Source organism: Ictidomys tridecemlineatus, chromosome 6 (assembly GCF_052094955.1).
Source record: "Ictidomys tridecemlineatus isolate mIctTri1 chromosome 6, mIctTri1.hap1, whole genome shotgun sequence".
Taxonomy (NCBI): Eukaryota; Metazoa; Chordata; class Mammalia; order Rodentia; family Sciuridae; genus Ictidomys; species Ictidomys tridecemlineatus.
In genome coordinates this window covers 119,303,039-119,329,878 of record NC_135482.1, presented here as the reverse complement: position 1 = coordinate 119,329,878, position 26,840 = coordinate 119,303,039, and the positions used below count along the sequence as shown (strand labels likewise).

Sequence of the window (26,840 nt, the reverse complement as noted above, 5' to 3'; positions counted from 1 at the left end):
TCGGCTGCCTACCCAAGCCTGACTCCTCCTATTTCTGTACGGGAGGTTTAGGGATGTTCACTAGAGCCCTCCCCACCTCTGGGGTTCTGGGCATGCTTTTTAGTGGGACGTAGGATAGAAATTCATCAGTCACAAAGTACAGAAGGAGGAGAACTACAAAAGGAAGAAATGGTGGTTTAAAAACTCTGGGCCCCCGACCCTGTTCAGAGAGTAGGCGGGGAGCCGACTCCACCGCGTCCCAGGGTGCCTTGCGCGGCACGTCGCTCCCGCTCCCGTCCCAGAGTTCCCTGCGCTGCCGGTTCGCTTCCGGCGTGCTAGGAGCTCGCGGCGGGCGTTGGGCGTGCTTTGGTTTAGTGGCTCCATCCATTTTGGCCGTGGTTCGCGGTCGCCGCTAGGGCTTGAAGTGCCCGCCAAGTCGGAACTGGCCAAGAACCATGCTGCCTGGTCCACTTCGGCTTTAAGGCTAGAGGAGGGTCTCCGACCTTTTCCAGCTTGCTGACGGCGTCCAGCCCGAGGCAGCCATGGCCACGGGCTTCTCCTTCGGGTCCGGGACGCTGGGTTCCACCACCGTGGCGGCCGGTGGGACCGGCACTGGCGGCGGTTTTTCTTTCGGGACTGGAGCATCTAGGTAATCACACTTCTTCGCTTTCGTGGTCCTGTCTTTCCTCGCGATGCTCTTGGTGCCCCATCTTATCTCCCGCTGATTTCTTTCCGTTGGGCTTGGGGGAAAAGCACCTGACCAGACACCAGCGACATGGACCTCCCGCTCGCTTCTGGTAGGGACGGGGGCCGAGTATCCCTTTGCTGTGAGGTCTCGAATTTCACAGATGGTTCAGGTATTGTTACTGCCCAGCGGGGTCTGACTAGGTGAAGGGGCTTGGGGTTTCACTCCTAAAGTTTAATCTTGTGCTAATCTTAGGCCTAGGTGAAAATTGAGCGAATGAATGAAATTACAGCTTTTTTAGGGCTTTAGAAAGGGACGAATAATAGAAGATGTTGAGGAGGACAATCATGGTTTCTCCTTGTTAATTAAGATTCCTTCGCAGTATGTACGGCCTTTCGTACTAGCGGTGTTTTTATGATTTCGTGATTGTTTTTTTTTTCTCGAGCTTTGCAGACCTTTGTGTCTCATGGGACCCAGTTTATTGGTAATAATTTTCTGTAGCATGTGCATATCAGTATCTCTCTGATAATAATGTCGTAATGGTTCATTTTATCGCTTACTAATTTACAAAACAACCTACCAGTTCAGGTGGAAACATAAAAAAAGGAAGTTCAGAAAGAATGGGAAGAGAATATAGAAAACTTTAATCTTTAGAACACAGTGTTAAGAAATGTGTACTCTGTTGACAAGCTGTGGATGTGAATGGCTTAAAGGACATGGTGGTAGATTGAAAAGGCAAAAACACCTTCAACATTACCTGTATTTTAAAAAAGGAAGGAGAGGGCTGGGGTTGTATCTTAGTGGTAAAGTGCTTCCCTAGTATGTGTCAGGCACTGGGATAGATTATCAGCAGTGCATATAAATAAATAAAGGTCCATCTGCAACTAATTTTTTTTAAAAAATATATATTCTAAGTTGTAGATGGATACAATATGTTAATTTATTTTTATGTGGTGCTGAGGATTGAACCCAGTGCCTCAGGCATGTGAGACAGGCGCCTAACCACTGAGCCACAACCCCAGCCCTAAAAAGAAAAGGAAGGGGAGAGGAACCACATACAATACACGCAAGCAAGAAATCTGGGAGCTTTTCTCCATACCTCTGCTACTGTGTGCTTTTAATGTAAGTCCTGATAACTTTGCTTCTGCAGGATTCATTTGTCTGCATTCCAGTGCACAAGCTATTATCCTTCATGGCACAGATATTTGTTAAACAAATTTTTGTGTTAGGATCTATTTTGGATGGTAAGACAAATAAGAGTTGTCTTTGGCGCTCAAATTCTAAATAAAAATTCCTGGTTCCTGTCAGGTTTTCAGCCGGCCCTCTTAACTTGTGTTGATTGAGAACTGCTATCAGCTCCTGCATGGATTAGTACAATGGAATCCCAATTGCTGTCCCCAAATCTCCTTTTACATCAGTGATTGGCTCCTCCTTTAGTTACTTCCCACTATCCCTAGAAGGAAGTAAACAAAAAAAAAAAAAAAAAAGAGGAAAGAAAAGATATTCCTTTGGGTTTCAAGGCCCCAAATAATCTGCAATCTCTCCAGATTCATCTTGGGCCCATTTTATCATTTCAGTGATCCAGACCCACTGTAGAAAAATAACATTTAAGTTATCACCTAGTATATTTGCACAAATTAGAAATTGAACAATTTCATAGGAACTGTTCATATTTACTTATATTTCATGGGATGCATTTTGCTGTTTTCTATGCTAGTCCATTTTATTTTTTAGAATGTTGTGACCTGCAAAATTAATTTTTTAATTAATCTTTTCTAGTGGTCCTGATCTTAGTTTGAAGAATTCTGTCCTAGCAGTACAGGCTTTTGTCAGTTCCTCAGAGGAATGAAGCTAAACATTCCTACTTCCAAGTAGTTCTCTCTATTTAGAGTGCCACAACTTCCTCTCTACCAAACCAATCCCTGTTTGTCTTTTGGTACTGAAATGATCTTTTCCTAAGAGGCCTTTTCTGACATGTCAGTCTAAGGGAGATATCCATTCTCACACTATTTTGTATGAGATATCCATTATCATACTATCTTAATATATTAAGTGTGTATATAAATCGTAATTGTTAATATTTATTATTTTGCTTGTAGTATGACCCCCGAAGTAGATTGTAAGTTCTATGATGCTAGAGATCTTTTCATTCTGTTTTCTCAGCAGACACTGTACTTGGACCTCAAACCATATTTAGTAAATGAATGAACAGTTAGTATCTATGTCTCCCACTGTCAGGAAATTTCTTTCTTTTTTTATTTATTTTCTTGTTGTAGATGGACAAAATATGTTTATTTTATTTGTTTATTTTTAATGTGGTGCTGAGGATTGAACTCAGTGACTTACCAGTGTTAGGCAAATGCTCTACCACTGAGCCAGAACCCTAGCCCACTGTCGTGAAATTTCTGAGGTCAGAGTCAGAGTATATGCCACTCTATCCTCAGTTGCTAGAACATACCTGGCATAGAAAACGGTCTTTAATAAATCCTTATTGAATTGGTAAATGAATTATTAGTAATAAATTAGAAATATTTACTCAGATTTTAGAAAGATTAGGATAAAGTAATGAAAGACAATCAACGTGTCAGCCAAGATGTTGTTCCGGAGGCCTGACTTTGTTAGTATCACCTGGTGATTTGAAGTAAGCCATTTTTAGGGAGTTCCTACATAAGGAAAAGGGATATGATAGTATATATATCTTGGAGATGTTAGTTGAAGCATGTCAGTTTAGCATCATATCTGGCATTTGCTAAATGCTTAGTAAATTAACCATTATGTTAGCTCCCAAATCTACTAGAGGCAGACTAAGAAGTTAAAATCACATGCCTGACTTGATGGAGGGTTTTTTTTTTAAGAGAACTTTTTAATATTTATTTTATAGTTTTTTTCCGGTGGACACAACATCTTTATTTTACTTTTATGTGGTGCTGAGGATTGAACCCAGTGCCCCGCCCGCATATGCCAAGCAAGCGCACATCTTGAGCCACATCCCCAGCCCAGTGGAGTTTTGTTTTATCACAGCACATTCTATCAAGTCCTTGGCAGATAGCCCTGGATTGAGTCAATAATTTGTTGGGTCTAGGGTAGATTTTGTTTTTTTTTTTTTTTTTGAAGAAAATTTTTCTGCCACATGGAATTTTTTCTTTTAAGAAATTTTTCTTTTACTTTTTTTCTTTTAAGATTTTACTTTGATATGTTTCTATGGCAGTATTTTTAATTTTAGTTATGTAACACTTGGTAGTACCTTCAGTTATCAAGAAATTTTACATATTTTGATTAATTTTTTGAAAACATTTTCACCATGCATCTATTACCACCACCACCCCACCCTCTGTGGTAATAGGGATTGAACCCAAGGGCACGTTACTACTACATCCCCAATCCACCTTCTTTTAAAATTCTTTCTATCTATCTATCTATCTATCTATCTATCTATCTATCTATCTATCTATCTATTTTTCAGGCAGGTCTAAGGTGGTGAGTGTCTCACTAAGTTGCTGAGGCTAGTCTTGAACATGTGATCATCTTGCCTTAGCTTCTTGAGTTATTGGGATTACAGGAGTATTCCGCAATGCCCAACTCCTTTTTATTTTTTATTTAAAACAAGAGTCTTACAAAGTTGCCCAGACTGGTTTTGACTTAAGATCCTCCTGCTTCTTTTTAAAAAAAGTTCTGTGAATTTTCTAGCCCATGTTATATACACACATAGTAGATCCAAAATAACAATATCGTAGACTACCATCAGTGAAACCATGTGTTCATGCATTCTTTTTAGTTGTACTTCCTATGCTCTCTGAATGTATAGTCATTGAATACTGTAATATCTTCTTTTTAACTTACACCTAGCTTTTTTGTTTGTATTTTTTAAACTGGGTATCTCACTAAAGTTTTTATTGTAGTCAATACTATTTCTTAAAATACTTTTCTTTTTTAATATTTTTTTTAGTTATCAAAGGCTTTATTTATTTATATGTGGTGCTGAGAATCGAACCCAGTGCCTCACACATGCTAGGCAAGTGCTCTACCACTGAACCACAACCCCAGCCCTCTTAAAATACTTTTAAAATTCATTCAATAAGCGTTCAGAGATCCTTACAATTGTCAGTGAATCCTTGCAGCCTAATTTGGCCTCCTTCCTGCTCTTCAGACATCCAGGGGTGCATACATATATGGTAAACTAATACATAACAGGGTACTCTTTCTTTTTCTTTTTTTTAAATTGTAGATGGACACAATACTCTTATTTATTTATTTTTTTTTAATGTGGTACTGTGGATCGAACCCATGCTAGGCAAGCACTCTACCACTGAGCCACAACCCCAGCCCCCCACTCCTCCTTTTTTCTACTCAGCATTGATGTCCTATCTCAAGGCCTAGCTCTTTAACGGGTTCCTCTGTCTCCATGCCCTATATACTGATAAGTCTTTTATCTCAAACTACTGCAATAATTATTTTTGCCATAATTTGGCACTTGATTATAATCTGCTTTATTGAAGGTATATATTTCTACTGCTTGAATCATAACACTACCCTTTCACTAGGCCCCCTAATGTGTGCAGAAAACCAAATTAATTTTTGGGTAATTATGGAATTGGTGATGCCTGCACCTAAATAACTTGGAGAACTATTCTGACTTTGATTACAGTTATTTGTGTTATTTTATCCCCCTGAGGAACAACATGTTCTTTGAGTAGGAATTATCTTAATTATCTTTGTATCCTTTGCAGTTTCAGGCACACTATCTTGCACATAATGTTGTTTAATTCAATTTATAAGCATTCCTAATGATAACAGTAACAACATTTATTGAAGTGAATTTGCCATTTACAATTTCTTTTTTTTTTTTTTTTAAATACAGGTTAGGTTTCTTTTTTTTTTTTTTGAGAGAGTGATAGAGGGAGAGGAGAGAGAGGGAGAGGAGGGAGAGAATTTTTTTAATATTTATTTTTTAGTTATTGGCGGACACAACATCGTTGTTTGTATGTGGTGCTGAGGATTGAACCCGGGCCGCACGCACGCCAGAGGAGCGCACTACCGCTTGAGCCACATCCCCAGCCCCCATTTACAATTTCTTAACCAGAATAAATAAACCTACTTAGTGGTACTATTATGCCTGTTTTGCAGATGAAGAAGAAATAAAAGTTCAATGAAGTTAAGTGTTGTCACACAAATACTAGCACATGGGGAAGCTGGTATTGGAACCCAACCTCTACTGCCTCTCCTTACATTGAAACATCCTAAGGATATTAAGATTCTTTAGAAAGATATTGGGTTCTGTCATGGTGATTAGTCTTTATGGTGGAGCAGAAAGGGAAGTAGTAATAAAGATAAGTGGGATTTCCCATTATGCTATGCATGTTATAATCTATTAACTTTCCCACTTTGTTTTTGGTTCTGGGGATTGAAACCAGGGCCCTTTTCATGTTAAGCAAATACTTTACCACCCCTGCTCCTCCTACATAATTCTTGAAGTATCAAATTGTGAAACTTTCTTGCTTATTTTCATAATATGCTCTCCTACCTATAGATAGCAAATTTGCACCTCTGAGGCTTGATAATAGCAGTTGAAAAGTTGTAAATTTTGTTACACCACTTGTTTTAATCCTTTCTTTAAGCATTCAAGAAACTCACTAAAGAGAGCTTTTGCTGCTGAGCACATAATCTTGATAGATGTCAATTTAGCTTTGCATTTAATTTTTGCCAGGACATGCTCACTCCAGCACGCCTCCAGCCCCTAATGTCTCAGTTTTGGTGACAAGATTATCTTTCCCCCCACCCCCATGAATATGTACTATAGCAATAGAGAGATGGCTAAGGTAACTTGTATATTTTTCTTTGTGCTTTCTAATTTTTTTGATTCATTTGGAAATGTGAATTCTATTTGAGTAGTTCCAAAGGAAAATAATATACATTATAAGATTTATTATGGCCATTTTCAAATATGATAGTTTTCAAACAAAAACTAATAAAAGTAGAATGTGTTCCTTGCTTATGATTATCTTGAGATCTGAAATCCTGATTGCTCTACTGTGCTTTTCTTAAAAGCTTGGTATTGTATTTTTATAAGACTAATTTTACATTTGGAGAACAGAAAGATATTTGAACTTGGTTAAAGTTGAATTTATTTTCTTTTGAACATTAGGTGTATATTAGATGTATAATAAAAAAGAAAATAACCCAGAAGAATTAATTTTTATTTTTCTTAAGTAAACATTGACTATAACAGATTTTTTTTTATTGTTTTTTAATAAACAAGCAACCCTTCTGTGGGGCTCAATTTTGGAACTCTTGGAAGCACTGCAACTCCAGCAACTACGTCTACTTCTTCTGGTGGTTTTGGAACTGTACTCTTTGGATCTAAGCCTACTACTGGGTTCACTCTAGGAGGAACAAACACAGGTAAGGAGGATTTTCATATTTTCAGGGAGTAGGCTTGGGATATTCCTTTTCCAATGGGATATTTATTTTCCAATTTTCATCTTCTGTCTCCGTTTAGAGGTTGTTATTGGTAGTAGAACTTAAAATAAGGCTAAATACCAAGATGAATGGAATACAGGGATTTGGAAATAGGGTGATAGGCTGAGTTATTGGCTATGATTATAAGGAAGGCTTTCTCAAAAAAATATAAGATTTCTTTAAATATAATGAACTAAGGAGATTTAAAATTTTATATTAGATTATATAATACATTTTTTTCCTTAATAAAAGAGTATTGTTTAAGCCAAGTTTACCAGTTTGGAACATTAATTAACTTAGCATGTAAGCATGTATGGAACGGCCAGCGTTGAAGAATGTTTTACTGGAGCTGACCATTTAAAACGTTTTTGCATCCTTACTTACTTTCTCTGTCCTCAAAGCCTTTTGGTTTTCGCCACCTTTGTGTTGACCTTCAGACTTGGAGTGCAGCACATTTTACAGCCATACCCAGAAAATGAAAGGACAACTGGGGTACCAACCAGTGAGTTTCCTAAGATAGTTTTGTGTGCCTGCATTTTGTCTGGAGTAGTTTTTTTTTTTTCCCCTCTGTTTTATTTTGTTATAAGCAATAGTTTGCATTTTATAAACCTTATTTCCTTATTAATCAAATTATATAGCCTGTAATACGAAAACCAGTGCCATAGGAAAAATTCTTGTGTTAGTAGTTATGGTGGCAGATATCATGATCTATTAGTCTTAATAGACTAATGTATTTATTAGTCTATTATCTATTTGCCTCCATGGAGGCGACACCTGAGGGTTTTTTTCCCTTATGAATGCCATCTTTCTTGTTTAAATTTTATTTCTCTTTTTGTTCTCAGGAATAGCAACAACTATAACTACAGGACTAACTCTGGGTAAGAATTTTTGAGGAAAGATCTCAGATCTGTGGTTTCCTAAAAATTTAAATGAATTAAGTGATCTTTCTACTCTTTTCTTATATCTCACAGTACTGGGATATAGAAGAAAGTATGCAAAGAAAATCTTGAGTATAGATCCTAAGTACTCCTTTCAATATTTGAGTACTTAAAAGTGATTTATACATGATTTTAAAAATTCAGATAAATATTTTAAATACAGAATTGGTTTTTAACACAGAAGTTTATTTTATATTACTTTTTCAACATTTTGACTAAATATTAGGAAAAGAGCCAAGCTGCACACCAGAAGTCTTAGAGTTAATCTCTGGTTGTAGCTTTAAATAATGTGAAGCCTTAGACAGTCATATAAAGTATGTAGTGACAAAGCTCTTAGCTGTCTATAAAATATTGTAGGGCTGAGGTGTAGCATAGTGGGAGATTGCTTCCCTAGCATGTATGGGGTCCTGGGTTTGATCCCCAGTACTGAAAAAGAAAATAATAATGATACTGGACTAAAAAGTTCTTTGATTCCCTTGTCACTCAGAAACATAATAGTTTCTGTAGTGGTATGCTTACGAGAATGTAAGTAACTAGGTTTCATCCTGCTTTGACTCTTAACGGTGAATAATGAGTGACAGTAAAGTGAAAGGAAAAAATGAAGGATGTTGAAAAGCTCTTAAATTGGTTAAGGATTGACTATTCACTTGAATGCTGTTGGCTTGTCATCAATGGAAAACACATCTGTTTGTCACCAGAGCTTTGGACAGGATTGGCCGAGTGCAAGTAATTTATTCCTCTTATTATCTGAGGTTATAAAACCCATCCATACATGATTTTGGAGTACTGTGCTCTCGCAGGAACTTGTAATCAGGGCAATCCAGAAGCATAGTTTCTGACTTCTTTTTTCTCAGTGGTTTCAGGAGAAGCCCAAATGTGGGTCATTCATGCATTTCTTGTTTGAATAGTTACTGTTTTCTGTGTGATTATGAGTATGCATGATGCCTTGAAAGTCAATATTAGCTTGTATTTGCAATGGTGTTGGTGAGAATGGTATTGATGGTGAAGTCAGGAAATTTGGGGTGTACATGCAGGACATTGATCTAATATGAGATGACGGGGTAAGCAGGTATATAATATGGACTTGTGTAATTTGATAAATATCTCATAGACATAGGATGATACAAAGAAAGGAAAAGCAAGAAGAGAATAGGGTTATTTTGGGACAGAAAATATTCCAGACAGAAGTAGAATGCAGTGTTTGCTCAATCATAAAACTTATTCCAATGGAATAAGAAAAACATTTTGTTCATGGGGCTTAGGATTCAAAAGTGGAAATGGTGGGAAGAATTGAGATTTGAGAGCAGGTTGGAACCAGATTAGAAGGTCACTTATGTGCCTGATTTTTAGACTATTGTAGAATAATCTAGAGTTAATTGGAACCATAAGTTGGTAGGGTCACCAGGATGTTGTTTTTAAGGTAACTGGGATAATGCCAAAAATAGAGTTCAGAAGAGATTGGCAGAGAAATTAAGTCTGTTGTTGTAGTTCTTGAGAGGTGGTTTAATTTAAGGTTTTTGAGAATGCCTATAATCCAGGGATATTTCTGAAATAGAATTAGCAGGATTTATAGCCAGTGGAATTCAGAGGAAGGAAGGACTGTGAAAAAAATCGTGGCTTTTTTGGCTTTAATAATTGAATTGACTTTGGTGGGCCTGGGGCTTTAGCAAAATTAGATTTATTTGGGTTTTTTTGGAAAGGTAAAGCCAGCTAACGGGCATTCAGGTAAATGCACATTTTAGTCTCATGTACCCATAAGTGGGTGACATTAAGGGAACTCTAGGGAATATCAAGACATCAACAGACGAAGGAAATCTACAAAAGAATATGGGAAAGGAATAGCACAGAAACTAGTAGTAAGAGATCTGAGAGCTGACAGGACTCAGAAAGAAGAGTATTTTAAGGATTAGAGAATGTTTGCATAGTCTTGGAGAAGAGGGACTGTTTTTCTTTTGAGAGTAAAGGGAAAAAAGGATAAATACTGTTTTATATAAATCTAGGTATTGAATTTATTGATCACAATATTATATTGATTGGGGTGTTTTCACTTTTCTTAAAATCTAAAGGACCTTTTTTTTTTCTGAATTCACCATGATTTGGTTCTAACCTCTATTTTAATTTTCATGCATACACATGTATTCTTATTCTGTTGACACAAAATAGGATCACAAACTTATAGGGATCCTGATTGAAACCAATATGATATGTATACACTTAAGGTAAAATTGGATTTTATCTATTAAAACAGGAACACCAGCCACTACATCTGCATCTACAACTGGCTTCAGTTTAGGATTCAATAAACCTGCAGCATCTGCCACACCATTTGCTCTTCCTATTACTTCTACCTCAGCAAGCGGTCTCACTCTTTCATCTGCTCTGACATCAACTCCAGCAGGTGAGTAGAGAACATAGATACCCACTTTTCCTTCTTTTTTTATTTGGTACCAGGGATTGAACCCAGGGACACTTAATCACTGAGCCACATCCCAGCCGTTTTTTTTTGTTGTTGTTTGTAAAGACATGTCAGTGTTGGCCATTACTGCAGCAGGGAACGTCTTGGAATGTGTTCTTTATTTACAGAGTAGAGCAAGGGACAGGATTAGAAAGGTAAAATGTAAAGCTTTTAATACTTGCTTTGTTTTCAAGGAGCCATTTTATGACAAGGAAGGATAACAATGTTATATAAACCTTACTTAGCTTAGTATTTGTTTAATTTTAAAAGTGGAATTGGAAGCCTGGGTTGGAAACACTTGTATGGAATCAGTTACCTGGTACTGTTCTAATATTACCTGAAGCCCTTATTTCTCTCAGTTTTTGCTTTATAGCTACTATTCTTTTGTTCTAAAGTGTATATAATTTTTATCTTTAGCGAGTGGATTTTGTAAAGAGACAATTTTATCATGGAAATCAACTTAAAATTTTTTTACTTGTATTTTTCTATGGTGTACTTAAGTAATGTGCCATTTGAAGGCTTAGTATCTCATTTTTCGTTAGCATCCACTGGATTTACTCTAAATAATCTGGGAGGAACAACAGCCACAACTACAACTGCATCAACAGGCCTTTCTTTAGGGGGAGCCTTAGCTGGTTTGGGAGGTTCACTTTTCCAGAGTACAAACACAGCAGCATCAGGTAATTGATGATATTTACTCTACAGAATAGTAAGTATTTGTATTTAAATTATTTTTTATTTCTGCCTTTTAACCAGTTTGCTTTTCCTCTTTAATCTGTATATTTTCCTTTAATGTAAAATTGGTTTTCGTACATAATTGAACCTTTTAGTCATATTTAGAGATACATTTTTCTCTTCCTCAATATTGATAAATTAGATAAAGAAGCAAGCCTATTAAGGAGTCAGAAAGCCAGGTACGTTTGCACATGTTTGTAATCCCAGCGGCTTTGAAGGCTGAGATAGGAGGATTGCAAGTTCAAAGCCAGCCTCAGCAACAAAGGGGCGCTAAGCAACTCAGTGAGACCCTATCTCTAAATACAACACAAAAGAAGGCTGGGGATGTGGCTCAGTGGCTGAGTAACCCTGAGTTCAATCCCCATCCCTCCTTCTTTCCCCCACAAAAAAGGAGTCAGAAAACTTAAAATAAGTGGCATTTAAGTAGTTTGGGGTTAATTGGAGGTCTAATTCGGTGGTAGAATTGCTTATCTAGCATGCACAAAGGCTTGGGTGGATTCCCAAGCTAGAAAAAAAAAATTTGTTTTGAGTCATTTATAGCTTAACTTCACTATAAGGCAACTTGTAAAGTCTTAGCTCTAGGAATGACTTTCCATTATGGAATTTCAGGAAAGGGTATTAGAAAACCATGTGCCTCTTCTTTGTTATTTTTTTTCATTTTACTTTTATATCAGTCTTTATGAGAGATGTTTAAATATTTATCCTGTAAAAATTGCATGTTACAGTCATCTCATGATTTGGATATTACAAGATATTGTGAATATCTACAAAATTAGACAATAACAAAAAGATAGTATTTGAGATATCAATACAAACTATAACACTATAATTTTCTTCACATTATTATGACCATCCTTACCCTCCATTCCACTGACTTGAAAATCCTCATCATCAAATTATTATCTGAAGAAAGGATAAAAAAGAAATAGTGTCTTTAATCGAAAAAGTCAAGTCATTTTTCTTTCTTTTCTCCTATTCAACCAAGTGAAGTATTAGGCACATATTAGGGGCCCTGCAAAACTTCTGAAAGTAAAATAGTCATTATAAATCAGTCCAAGTGTAACTGGAAATTCTGAGTTTGATAGATTAGCATTTCCTAATTTGTGCATTGTTAAACAGAAATTCTTTTTATTTATTTATTTATTTATTTATTTATTTTTGGAGTTGAGGTCTCATTATGTTGCCCAGGTCTTGAACTTACAAACTAAAGTGATCTTCCTACCTTAGCCTCCCAAATAGCAGGGACTACAGGAGTGCTCTGCTATGCCTAGCTAAATAGAAATTCTTGATGTTACACTACTATGTGAAATAATTATACAATTTCTTCAAATAATAGAAAAGCTTTTCTCACTCCCAGAATGCCCTCATTGACTTTTCAAAATACTCATTTCTTTATACAGTCATTAGCTATAACCAATATTTAAAAGATCTATAGAGGGGCTAGGGCTGTAGCTCAGTGGTAGAGCACCCACCTCGCACATGTGAGGCACTGGGTTTGATCTTCAGCACCACATAAAAATAAATAAAGATATTATGTCCAACTACAACTAAAAAAATAAAAATAAAAAAATCTATAGAATCCTTAATATGAGGCAAATTTCATAATAAGCAAGAAAATAGAAATTAACCTGATACATAAAATACTAATTCAGTATTTTCTGCCATATGAATTGATATTTTAGTATTTTGCCAATGACTATATTGAAATTATTTAATATCTGTGTAATAAGAGAGGGCTGGGGAGGTAGTACTCCATGATGGAGTGCTTCCTAGCATGCGTGAAACCTGGGGTTTGACTCAAATAACCGCAAGTAGTAGTACGAGTAATAGTATCAGAAGCAATAGTAATAAGAGAGACAGAGGGTTGTTTTATGTTTCTTACCCAGTGTTTAGATGTGCTTTGATTCTTCTCAGACTCTTAATATTTAATGCTTATACTTAATCTAAATGTGTTGTTGAATTTTTAAAAAATATCATAGGTTAGGTATCCATTTTTTGAAATGTTTAGGCCAGAAGTGTTTCAGATTTTAGAATTTTTTGAATTTTAAAATATTTATGTAGACTTCACCAATCAATGCTCAAAAAGTTTTAGATTTTTAGAGCATTTCAGATTTTGAATTTTTGGATTAGGGATGCTTGTCTGGTATAGAGTAATTCTTTATTTAGCTGTTTTCTGACACATAGCCAGAATTTAAATCAAAATATCAGTTATATTTATTAAATATTTTCTCTTTTTAAAAAATAGATGATATTATCTTAGGAATGCATGGATTTTAGAAATATATGTTTATCAACAGGACTTTTTTTAATACTTATTTTTTAGAAGTAGCTGGACACAATGCCTTTTTTATTTATTTATTTTTTATGTGGTGCTGAGGATCAAACCCAGGATCTCGCATGTGCTAGACGAGCGCTCTACCGCTGAGCCACGATCCCAGTCCCTCAACATAGGACCTTTGAAATTTTGCTACTTGGCTCAAATATAAATTAATGACTTAGAATTAACTGTCATCATTTTGATTCCTTTTGCCAGGTTTTCTAGTAGCTATATCAGTTAGCTTAGGAGCTATACTATTGGTGGAATTTAACCAGATGGAGAGTGATAGGAAGCAGTAAAAAAAAAAGAGGGGGAAGCCTGAAGTGGACTAGAATCAAGAAAGTCTTCTCTTTTGTAGAACTAATTGAAGGCTAGTATAGTCAGGTAAATTAAAGCATTTCTTTTTAAAATAACTTTTCTGAAAAGAACTTGGAAGTATGCAGTTATACTTAATATATATTATGCTCAAAGTTTATAGATTAACACTGGATTATTTTTAAAGTGTGCAGTTCCAAAATATGTTTGGAAGACTGACTTCTCTGAAAATAATACAACTTAAACTGTTTTTGTAGAAAAGGTTCAAAAGCAACAAACACCCACATATATTGAATTAACACATATTCTGATCTTTTTAATAATGAAACATCACATTATCCAAACTACATATACCATCTTTGCCCAAAGCATGCTCCAGACTTGTTCCTTGATATTTTCCTAAATCTATTATGAAAAAAATCTTAAAAGCATTTGAGTACTTTGGTTAGTAAGAGGAAATTCTGGTAAAGTCTTTCAGTAAAATTGTATGTAATATTTGGTTTATTTGCAGGACTTGGACAAAATGCTTTAGGCCTGACTTTGGGAACTACAGCAGCTACTTCAGCTGCAGGCAATGAAGGCCTCGGTGGTATAGATTTTAGTAGCTCATCAGATAAAAAGAGTAAGTAGTGTTATTGTAATTTTGTCTTCTAACACTACTATTAAACAACTTCCACATTATTCAAAATTCCTATGTCTGAATGTATTCAGTAGTATAGTTTTTACTTTTAAGTTTGTTTTACATTAGCATTAGCATTGTGCAAATTTTGTGTATTGATTAAGGTTTAATTTTTGTAGATCACTTAAATATATATGTGTATCTCTTATTCAACTTAATCTTTGTTAATTTTTTTTATATTGACGTCATAGTATATATTTTGTAATATGTTGTTACTCACATATCAAAAGCATTTGGCAGTGTAATTCAGCTAGGTGCTTTACTCTAGAGAGGAGTATGAGAAATATAAGGACTTAATTTCCCCTCTCTACCTCTATCCACACCATCCTGTACTCGTAGTGTGCTTAAGCTTGAGTTGAGCAAAGAAAATACATAAAAATAAATGCACATGATCACATGTACCATATCTCAGTTCCCTTTAATCTGTTATATTGGTCAAAGGATTTTTTTGTTGTTGTGTTACTCTACAGAATTTTTTCTTTTTCTAGTAGCTATATCAGTTTAGGAGCTGTACTATTGGTGGGATTTAACCAGATGGAGAGTGATAGGAAACAGTAATTGGTAAAGAGGGGGAAGCCTGGAGTGGAGTAGAATCAAGAAAGTCTTCTCTTTTGAAGAACTAATTGAAGGCTAGTATAGCCAGAGAGCAGAAAGGTCAGATGCCAGCTGTCTTGAAGAACTTTCTGTGCAACATTGAATTTTGTCACTATACTGATGACCACTAGACTCTACTAAAGGATATTGATGAGATTTGTATTTTAAGATTAAGAGCATTCTGACAGCCAGGTAGAAAATAATTGTAGGAAGGAGAGAAGCAGCATGGAGAAGTGTTGGGAAGTTATATAGTAGTCTGGATATATTACTGAGGCAAAGCTAGGTAGACCAGTAAGGTGTCCTTGGCAGTCTAGAAATAGGCCCAAGTTCTAGTTGTTTGTATGTACATAAATAAAATGAAATACCAATGAAGTAGTATATTAGTAGAAAATAATTGATGAATTATTTGGCAAAACAAAATTAAAAGCCCTTTTTTATTACCATTATTAAGGCATTTATAGAAGAAATGTGCCAATTTCAGAAATATTAAAATGAAAAAATTTTTATAATTAATGAAATATTCCAAATATTTATGGAAAAATAAACTAGTCAGATGAAAGATGAAAAAAGTGAAATCCTGCTTATAAAGATGAAAGACAAATAATACATTAAAAATAAAATACTTGATTTTTAGATGCTTACTTTCTCACATTTTAATATCTCTGAAATTCAGGTTGTTTATAGATTCAATTTTAGAAACAGATATAAATATTTGTGAGATAAATAATTAATATACTAAGTGTTGAAATAGCTCTTAGAAATTAATAAGAGAAATATCATAAGAGAAATGTGCAAAAAAATGAAGAATGTAGAAATTACACAGGTAGGCAATTCACAAAAAATAAACCTGTCGGATGAAGATTTGAAAAATATGTTTCACTAGTTAAGAAATACAAGCTAAGATAAAAATAAATGGCATCATTTAGCTACATGATTAGCAAAGATTTAAAAATCTGATGTTCATTGATTTTTGAGAGTGTGATCCAAAAAGTGCTCTCAGAGTAGTTGTTTTAAGGGATTGCCAGATTGTTTTAAAGAATTGGAGAAATTCAGGATACTAATCTGACTTAGTGTTCAATCCTGATAGGGCCTTAAAAAGTGTTAGATAAAGTTACCTAGAGTTAACTTGGTAGAGAATATAAACTATTCATACTGGATATTTTTTATGGAACAATTGAGAAAATTTTTAGTTGAGAAAAGAAAACTATGTCCTTGAAAGAAGTAGGTGCAGATCAGCTGTGGAACACGTTGGCTTTGTACATATCTCCTTGATAACGCTGCGTTCATAACAAGTCATTTCATTGAGCAGTGTTTAAGAGGCAAGCTAAGAAATGTTTCCATTTATATTTGTACCTTAATTTGTGTTCATTTAAAACGTTTGGAATATGTTGTTAAATTACCTATTTTTACATGAAGCTTCTTGAATTTTCTAGGTGATAAAACAGGAACAAGACCAGAGTAAGTTTTTAATTTAAAATATTTTAATCAAGAGTTTTATTTATTGAATTTGTAGGCAGATGGTATAGTTGGAAATACATAGAACCAGGTACACATTTAGAAGGAAAAGACACTTTTAACAAGCATTTGTCAAAAATAAGATAATAAATGTATGTTCTAGAAAGATTGTGATAGGTCACATCACATCTTCAATTTTTAGTTATTAAAAAACTTTAAAACATTTCTTTTTAGAAAGGTGATTGACATTTTCCCCAGATAATGTAAATATGCATATAAGTTTGTCAGTTTTTGTTGTTTTTGTTTCTGGTGCTGGGTTTTGAACCAAAGGCCTTGGTGCATGCTAATTAAGCACAAGCTTAATAGTATGTAATCTGTAGCCCTTAAAACATCTTGAACCATGGATTATATAGTGCAGCCTTTAAAACATCTTGCTTACATATGTAAATTATTATGCCAGGACTGTTTTTTATTTATTTGTATCTTTATTAAAGAAAATAGTTTTCATATACATTATATACACACACACACACACACACACTTGAAATATATATTTGAACTTGATCATTATTTTTATTACAAATTATGTTTTCTCACACAATTTGTATTAAATAAGCTATTTATAAATAAAAGATCAAATTTGCTGTTCTACAAACTTCTTGTGTATATTTTAGCCTAATACAGATTGAGTATCCCTTATACAAAATGTTTAGGACAAGAAGTGTTTCAGATTTTGGACTTTTTCAGACTTGGGGATATTTGTATGGAATATACACGTTGAGTGTCCCTAATCTCAAAATACAAAATGCTCTAGAATCTGAAACTTTAAAAAATTGAAATGAAGGAACAGACTGAGATCTGTCTAAGGTTATAAAATCTAACTCATGATTTCATTATAGCATGCCAAATTTTAGTTGTTCCTGCCTTCATTAATTATTTGTATTTCCCTTAAACTGTCCCTTGCTTTTATTTTCTCATTTCAATGCATGTTGAAGAACAAACTGAAGTTATAATATTTAGAGCATCTCATGAGAAGTTATATAGACTTTGTGTTATTGATGCTTTAATTATTCAAACTGAATAAAATGTTAGTCATAGAATCTTTTAGCCAGAGGGAATTTAGTTCAGCATCTCATTTAGTCATTAGTATTTTCTTTTTTCCTTAGAATTTAGTTAAAAGCTTTTAAGTATATTTATAATAGCTGCCACTCTTCTTAATTAAGAAATCTCAATTTCAAATAAATTGCTGGAACTAGGTCAGGAATTTTTTTTTATTATTTTGAAATCATCCAAGGAAGCTCTAAGTAGAGAACATTTGCAATATTCTTGAATCTTAACACATAGTATAGTAAAATTTAATGTCAACTTTCTAAAATCTGAATGGTATTAATACATTTGTGGCTTTTTTTCTTAGGGATAGTAAGGCACTGAAGGATGAAAATCTACCTCCTGTCATCTGCCAGGATGTTGAAAATCTCCAGTGAGTGTCAAATATATTAAATAAATAATGCTCAAAGAATTCTAGAATACATTTTAGGGGGAACATCTTTTCTTTCTAAACATTTTAACTTGGGTTAAATTGTTAATGTTTTTAAAAATAAGAGAAAGTTGAAAAGCAATTAAAATTAATGTAACTGCCATTCTATAAACTAATGTGTAAATTATGGATGAAGTTTTTACTTTTGTTTCTTTGACAAACTTATTTTTTAGTTGATTAGTCTTTTAATTGGTGTATTATATATAATTCATTGCAACATATTTGTATGTGCATATAATTTATCAGTTTAATTCCCCGGTACCTCCCCTTTCCAGCTTTACCTTCTGTTTTCATGAGATTTGCCCTCCTCCCTCTTTTTTTCACCCTTTTTTCTCTGTAGCTTCCATATATAAGAGAAAACATAACAATCCTTGACTTCTGAATCTGGCTTATTTTGCTTAACATAATGCTTTTACGTTCGTTCCATCCATCCATTTTCCTGCAGATGACAGAATTTTATTCTTTACAATTGAATAAAACTCCATTCCATGTGTATGCCACATTTTCTTTATCCATTCATCTCTTGGTGGACACATAAGCTGGTTTCTTAACTTGGCTACTGTGAATTGCACTGTTAGCAACATAGGATGCATGTATTGCTGACTTTAATTATTTAGGATAAATACTGACGCACCATATAGCTTGGTCATATGGTGAATCCATGCTTAGTCCATGGAGGAATCTTTATACTGATTTCCAAAGTGGTTGTACTAATTTGCAGTTCTGCCAAGAGTGTATGAGTGTTCTTTTTCCATCAACATTCTTCGAAGTATTTGTTATTTGTATTTTTGATGGTGATTGTTCTAACTGGAGTGAGATGAAATCTCAGAGTAGTTTTGATCTGCATTTCTCTGATTGCTAAAGAAGCTGAATATTTTTTATAAGTAAGTTGGTCATTTGTGTGTCTTCTTTGAGATATGTCTGTTTAGTTCAATTGTCCATTTATTGATTTTTAAAAATTTTTTGAGTTCTTTATATTCTTGATATCAATACCATCAGAACAAGGGCTGGAAAAGATTTTTCTCCCATTTTGTGGGTTTTCTCTTCATGGTCTTTGGTTTCCTTTGCTTGGCAGAGCTTTTTAATTTGATGCCACTCTATTTGTTGATTCTTGGTATTATTTCCAGAGCTTTAGGGGTCCTTCTAAGGAAGTTTTTGTCTGTGCCTTTATGTTGGAGTGCCCCAGCATTTTCTTGTAGGGGTTGCAAAGTTTGTGGTCTAATTCCTAAATCTTTTTTTTTTTGTACCAGGGATTGAGCTAAGGGGCACTGAACCACTGAGCCACATCCCAGTCCTATTTTGTATTTTATTTAGAGACAGGGTCTCATTGTTTAGTGCTTCACTTTTGCTGAGGCTGGCTTTGAACTCGCAATCCTCCTACCTCCTCCCGAACCACTGGGATTACAGGTTGATCTATTTTGAATTGACTTTTTTGTAGTATGAGAGAGATTTAGGTTCATTCTTCTACATATGCATATATAATTTTCCCAGCATCATTTGTTAAAAACCCTATATTTTCTCCAGTGTATGTTTTTGGTGCCTTTGTCAAGGATCAAATCACTATTTCTATGGGTTTGTCTTTTTTTTTTTTTTTTGGTCTTCTATTCCATTGATCCTAAGTGTTTTGTTTTTTGCCAGTACCACAGTTTTTAAATTCTCAGTTTTATTTATTGTTTTATTTATTTATTTATCTATTATTTATTTTTTGTAAAGGAAATTTGTGAAGGAACAAAAACAGGTCCAAGAAGAAATTAGTAGAATGTCTTCAAAAGCAATGCTTAAAGTACAAGAAGATATTAAAGCTCTGAAGCAACTTCTATCGTTGGCTGCCAGTGGATTACAGAGAAACACTCTTAATATTGATAAATTGAAAGTAGAAACTGCTCAGGTACACTAAATTACAGCCATTTTACCATAGAATGTTTTGCTTTGTTTTTTTTCCAAAATGGAAATAATGATTTATTGAAAGTTGATACATACATACTATGAGAAAACCAGGTAGATCATATTTTTTCTTTAAAAAATGTTTTTTTGTGATGCTAGAAATTGAACCCAGGGTCTCATGTTTGCCAAACTAGTGCTCTACTACTGAGCAATATCCCCAGCCTATCATATATTTTTAAATTACTTTAATAAATAATAGTAGTTACTAGTTAATGCTTGCTCTCTATAACACTGTATCGTAAGCAATTTATTGATATTTATTAATCTGCTTTCATTTTCTTGGTAGTCCTTTGAAGTAAGGTACTGTTATTCTCATTATGTAAATAAGAGGCAGAGAACTTTGTTAATAAGTTGAACAGCCTGAATTCAGACCCTGCTGATCTAGTTTGAGTTTATGCCCTTAACTAATTTGTTTACATAAGTGCCTGCTGACTAAATTGGTCTGTTCATAAGAGAAAGAATACCTAGTCAGAAAATGTTTTTAACATATCATTTATTAAATTAAAATTATATCACACTTTATAGATTCATTTCACTGAAGACTTGTTAGTCTTGGTTATATCTTAGTTAATAAAAATTATAATGAGGTTAGTATTTTCTGTCATTCTTGTCTAATGGCTTTTATCCCATGGCCTAATATACAATACATACTAAATAAAACATATAATTCTTTTCTTTTGCAGTGAAGAAGAATGATGGTTGATGGTTTACTTGAATTTTATATGTCATAATTATAAAACATACTTGATATCATTGTGGCAATCTGGACAACATTCCCTTTAAGTTGTTCCTATCTGTTGATAAACTGCATAGGATATGCCTTTACTGTGAGCTTATCAATGAGTGCTGTGCTCATAAGTGATGTTGTTTTTGGTGGGGATACTGGGGATTGAGCTAAGGCACTTGACCACTAAGCCACATCTCCAGCCCTATTTTGTATTTTATTTAGAGACAGGGTCTCATTGAGTTGCTTAGTGTCTCATTTTTGCTGAGGTTGGCTTTGAACTCTTGCCTCAGACTCCCAAGCCTCTGGGATTATAGGCATGTGCCATTGTGCCCATCTAGTGATGTTGTTATATGTAAAATGTTAAAACACGTCTTCAAGTCAACTATTAGAGAATACCTTTGCTTTTTAAATACCATGTTACTCAAGTAACTACTCTAAACTATTAGGTTTAAAGAGAATTTTAAGACTTTTGTGTTTTCTCAGATTTCCTTGTCATTTGGAAAATCTCAGATTAAATGTTACATAAATTACACGAAATCATAAATTTTGTATGCAAAATATATGAAATCATGTAAGTTATAAGTAGAAAAATAATGGAACAAACGCAGAGTGAGATGAACTCTGATGGGACCCATTGTAATTCTAAAACTGGATAATTCCACTCACAAATATACATGGGACACCTGTTATATATCAGACTTGTTGATCATCTCTAGTAATAAAAAGACAGTGGGGGATAAATGGAATGGTAAAAGATTAAGAAGAGCAAAAAGGTTTGCAAAGAAAGAGGATAGGAGTCAAAGTTTCCTTAAGGATAAATGAACTGAATTTAGAAAACTTTGTAGGCTACATCAAAGAAATTTGATTTATGATTACTATTATTTCCATTATAAAGGAACCTAGTACTCTATGCAGTGTCTAGAGATTTACCAGTTGAAAAACAGTGTTCTGAATCCCTCGTGATGTAGTTATCAATCTTATTTAACCCCAAAACGTTTTCATCAAAGGCAGCCTTTTGGGTAATAGAAGCATTCTGTGGTTAGGCATGATGTGAACCAAAATCTTATGGAAGTGAATTCTTTTAATACCTCCTTTTTTGGCAAATAACTTTGAGTTTAAATAAATGGGGGGGGGCATAGGGATATGAAAGACAGTGGAATGGAATGGTCATCAAATGGGTTCCATGTGGTTCATTTAAGTCACATTGCTGAGTTTAGCTATCCAGTCACTTAGTGAATTTTTTTTTTTTTTTTAAATCTGTGTGTGCCAAGCAGTGAGGATCAAGAGAACCGGGAGAGAATTAAATCAATCATGTTTAAATAATAGGTATAGTTACAGAGGGCTTAAGTGGATACTTTTATGTTGAGTCTTAAAATGTATGTATGTTACACGCTGGTAGGTAGGAATGAGCAAGGCCAAAGAGGCATGGCATAGGCATATTTGATTATTTGCAAGCAGTTTAGTATTACAGATGTCTGGGCCTGACAAGAGTCAGTACTTAGAGAGTTGGGTAGGCGTCAGTCTTGAATGGTCCAGAACTGTCCAGGGCTTCTAGGAATAGTAGAAGGTAATATAAGAATTGTTCAATGAATAGCATTTAAAAGAATTGAGCTGCCAACATTCAGTTCTCAAGTTTCATGGCAACATGGCATTGAGCAAATTATGTCTTTAACTCCATTTCTGCATCTATAAAAAGAAAAGCATTTCCTACAGCATAGATTTTTGTACATAATAAGCATTGGATGTTAATTATTGCCCATGTCAGCTTCAAATAGTAGCCCAATCTTTTCACTATAGATGAATTCACGAATTGTTCAGAAACCTTAAAATAGATCAGTTCATTATAATCTTTTGTTTTTAAATTGCCTATCAGACAAAATTAGGTGGGACTGGATTTACCAATGACATTTTTTTTTAATAGTTGTAGATGGATAGCATAGCTGTATTTATTTATTTAGTTAGTTTTTTTATACGGTGCCAAGGATTGGAACCCAGTGCCTCACACATGCTAGGCAAGTGCTCTTGCCACTGAGCTACAGCCCTAGCCCAGTTCATTATAATCTTATAAACCTTGTTGAGTTTAATTGTCTGCTCTCAAGAGGTTTTAGAATTTTCTTATAAAGTAACTTCATCCGTGGTGTTATTAAAACATGAACTGGTATTATTTGAAATCTTAGCTGAGAAATAGTTCGTAGTTTTAGCTTACCTCTAAAATGGCTTTTTTGTTTTTTAAACCTTTGACATATTAGGAGTTAAAGAATGCTGAAATAGCTTTAAGAACCCAAAAAACACCACCTGGACTTCAACATGAAAATACAGCTCCTGCTGAGTAAGTTATTGGTTTTTTTAAAAACAAATGTTTCCCATTTTAAGAAAGTATATCAGTAGTAATAATATGATAAGCTAAGACCGTTTCATTTATTATATGCATATACTGAGTTAACACCTCACACGGACTTTTAAATTGATTTCTAATAACCTTTAAGAGGATAGTTTAGTGTTTCCTTTTTACTTCAGGATGAGTAAAGGCTAAGATCTGAACTTTTAAACAGTTTTATGCAGTTATACTTTAATGTCATGGAATTTATATTCTACTTTATTAAGTTTGCAGGTAAAAGAAATTTTAAGTTTTTCTATTAGAACTTTTAAATTAAGATTAATTTTATGATAGTCCTATCCTTAAACAGGGCATAATAATTATACTTTAACTCTTTTACTTATTTGCATAAATTTTATTTATTTGCATAGCTAATGACATTGAGGATGAAAAATTAGAAAACACAGATAAGTTAGAGAAAAAATTCCACTGGTAATTGAATCACTTCATGTGGTATAGATTTTTGTCTCTATTTTTCTATCCTACTATATTACTACAGATAATAGCTAATACACACCAGGTGTCTCCTATTTGTCAAGCAGTGTGCTCAGCACTGTCTGTGCTTTATCTTATTTTTCACAAAACCTATTATTACTTTTTACTCCAGTGAGGAGCCAGAGGTGTTTTTTCAGTGGTAGTCTATTTGACTCCTGCTCTTCACTTTTTTTTTCTTCTAATTTTTATTATGGTATTATTTCAAACTTACAGAAAAATTTATAGAGTGGAGCAAAATTTCTTATATACCTATAATCTAGGCCCCCCACATCTCAACACTTTTGCCATATTGGATTTATTCCTTATTCTCTTGCTGTATATATGTTTTATTTCCTTGAACAGTTTGAATTATTTGCAAACATAATAGTTGTTTTGCAAAAATACTTTTGTGTATACTACTACTTTTTTTTTTTTAGTTCCTGATGGACTTTATTGTCTTTTATTTTTATGTTGTCCTGACGATCAAACCCAGTGCCTCATACATGCTACCACTGAGCCACAACCCCAGCCCTCGTGTATACTTCTTAAAAATTAAGGATAGTCTTTTTTTATTAGAGCATTATAGTTATACAAAATTGGATTTATTTTGAAAAAATCAGATATGCATGGAATTTGATATCAATCTCTGGATAATCTTCTGTACAATAGTATAATTATTAAAATCAGGTACCAATGACAATGTTACATCTATTGTGTTACTCAGATTAGCATTGGGTATGCTTTCTTGCTGGACTTCTGATATTTTATCCCTCTGTGCTGTTTTTCACATTGCTAATAGGGCTTATTTTGCAAAAAGTTTCATTATGGCCTTTTTTTTTAATAGAAAAACATTCGGATTCCTTATATTACTATAATAGCTTTTAAGTACTGATTGTAAAGTCTGATTAACAGTTCAGGTTTGGGATTTTTTGTTGTTGTTTTAAGAAATCTTTTTATTTTAAACTTATAGAAAACTTGTGAAAATAGTATTGTAAATAATTTTCTTATATCTCTTATCTTGCTTCCTCTAATGTTAACCTACTATATATGTACTATTATCAACAATAGGGAAACTGGCATTGACACAGTATTATTTATAAAACCACAAAACGTGTTGGAATTGTACTGGTTTTTTTCCCCATTAAATGTAACTTTTTTTTTCAGGATCTTATTGGGAGTTCACATTGCATTTATTTGCAATTTCTCCTTAATTATTTTCTGTAATAGTTATTCAGTCTTGTCTTGTATGACCTTGTTACGTCTAAAGATCATTAACTTATTCCATAGGTGATTATTTGGATTTGTCTCCCCTGATTAGTAATGATACCTTGACAATTTACAGTGTTTGGGCACTTATTTTAGTGATTGTATCTGTGACATTATTAAACTAATTGAAGAAGTCCTGTTAAAAAGAACATTTATTTGGTATTTTAAGTATAAAGAAAATAATTTTTAAAAATTTGATCTGTTTTAACACTTTTTTAATAGCTACTTCAGAATCTTGGTTCAGCAATTTGAGGTACAGCTCCAACAGTACAGACAGCAGATTGAAGAACTAGAAAACCATCTTGCCACCCAAGCAAATAATTCACATATAACCCCTCAAGGTAACGCGCTTGCTTTGGTGATTTTTTTTGACAGTACTATTACTTTATTTGTAGGAGAAGGAATAAACCTTGGTTGTATAGTAGATATACAACTACTAATAGTTATTTTAAAGGGCTGTAAGAAAATTTCCTTAAGTCATTAAATAGATCTTTATTCCTGCAAATATGAAAGACTTTATTATGAATTGTTACTGTGCTGACAAGGGCAAAAATCCTAGAGTCTTACCACTTCTCCTCACATTACTGATGTCCTTTTTTCAGTCTACTCAGTTTGCTCTCTTCTGTAGCCATGGGATCATTGATGAACTTTTTTTTTCTTTAACACAGTAATTGTACCAAAAATTGGTCTCAAATAGTAGAAAAATAAAATTGATTGTTTTATTGTATGGTAACATAATTTTCTTTTATAGATTTGTCAATGGCTATGCAGAAAATTTATCAAACATTTGTAGCTTTAGCTGCACAACTTCAGTCTATTCATGAAAATGTAAAGGTAAGTTTTCAGTGCCAATTTTCTGTCTATATACCTAGATCCAAGTATTTATTCACTGGGAACACATGGCCATGCTTATTACAGAAATGGCTCAGGCTACATAAAATAACTATATACTAATATAATCATTGGTGAAATCTGTTTACATTGATAAAATCTTTTACCAGAGTCAATTATCCTCTTAACATTTTTCAGCAATATATTGGAAATAATTATTAGTAAACATATTTCCTCAAAATCATTTTTTGTAGCCATGTAGGTCATTGTATGTGCATTCTTTGTTTAACCCATTCTTGGTGATGGACATTTAGATTGTTCCATCTCTTTACCACTATAAATAATACTATAGAAAGTAAATATTCTCAATAGAAAAATTATTTTACACTGACTTAATGTTATGTGTTTAAAAAAATTTTTTTACATTATTTCTCCTACTTATAGGGAACTCTTTGTGTTTATTCAATAATATAAATAATTCATCGCTGAATATCCCTCATGTAATGGTAATTTTTAAAATTTATTTTAAGTGAAAAATATGGGTGCATTTTTTTCTCAGTAACCAATCCAAGTGTAATTAAATTCTTTAAGAGTCATACATAGTCCAAAAGAACCTTTAATATTCAAAGCATTGAAAGCTGAGTCTAAATAAATTGTGTACAAAAGTTTGAGATTACTAGTATTTTTATGCTTAATCTAATGCATGGTAACAGAATGTTTTAAAAAGTTAATCCCTTAAATTATGTCATTTTTTAAAATGATAGCATCTTTAGACCTTTCTCTTTAACATTTTAAACTAAATCAGAGTTTTTAAATGAAGAATTTTATCAAATTTTCTTGAAAATTTTATCAGTCTTTAATGTTACTTTTAATCTTTTAAATTACTGAACATGATTCTATTTTGGCACTTTGAAGTCTGTTGTGCTGATTTTTTTAAGTACAGCCCAAATGTATACATGCGTGTCTTTCTCCTGTCTGGTTTCAAAAACATGCCTTTTTTGTAATGTGACTATAAACCACTGAGAATGAAATTTGCATAAAATAGTCCACCTCATGTCGAATAAACTTAACATGAA

The 26,840-nt window shown here is 33.6% G+C and overlaps 1 protein-coding gene across 5 annotated transcripts in view; it reads left to right on the top strand.

The window, feature by feature from the left end:
• The first annotated feature begins 285 nt into the window (after positions 1 to 285).
• Positions 286 to 26,840, top strand: part of Nup58 (nucleoporin 58) — a 50,732-nt gene continuing 24,177 nt past the window's right edge. The window contains exons 1-12 of one of the 5 annotated variants that reach the window (XM_040281318.2): positions 286 to 628; positions 6,921 to 7,063; positions 7,963 to 7,998; positions 10,307 to 10,456; positions 11,056 to 11,193; positions 14,392 to 14,502; positions 16,587 to 16,611; positions 18,023 to 18,088; positions 19,859 to 20,033; positions 23,066 to 23,145; positions 25,156 to 25,274; positions 25,685 to 25,767. In XM_040281318.2, the coding sequence (XP_040137252.1) occupies positions 522 to 628; positions 6,921 to 7,063; positions 7,963 to 7,998; positions 10,307 to 10,456; positions 11,056 to 11,193; positions 14,392 to 14,502; positions 16,587 to 16,611; positions 18,023 to 18,088; positions 19,859 to 20,033; positions 23,066 to 23,145; positions 25,156 to 25,274; positions 25,685 to 25,767 (1,233 nt within the window). In that variant the 5' untranslated portion in view covers positions 286 to 521. The remainder of the gene's footprint in view (positions 629 to 6,920; positions 7,064 to 7,962; positions 7,999 to 10,306; positions 10,457 to 11,055; positions 11,194 to 14,391; positions 14,503 to 16,586; positions 16,612 to 18,022; positions 18,089 to 19,858; positions 20,034 to 23,065; positions 23,146 to 25,155; positions 25,275 to 25,684; positions 25,768 to 26,840) is intronic. The other 4 variants (XM_005337572.5, XM_040281319.2, XM_078015678.1 and 1 more) reach the window with 4 other exon arrangements.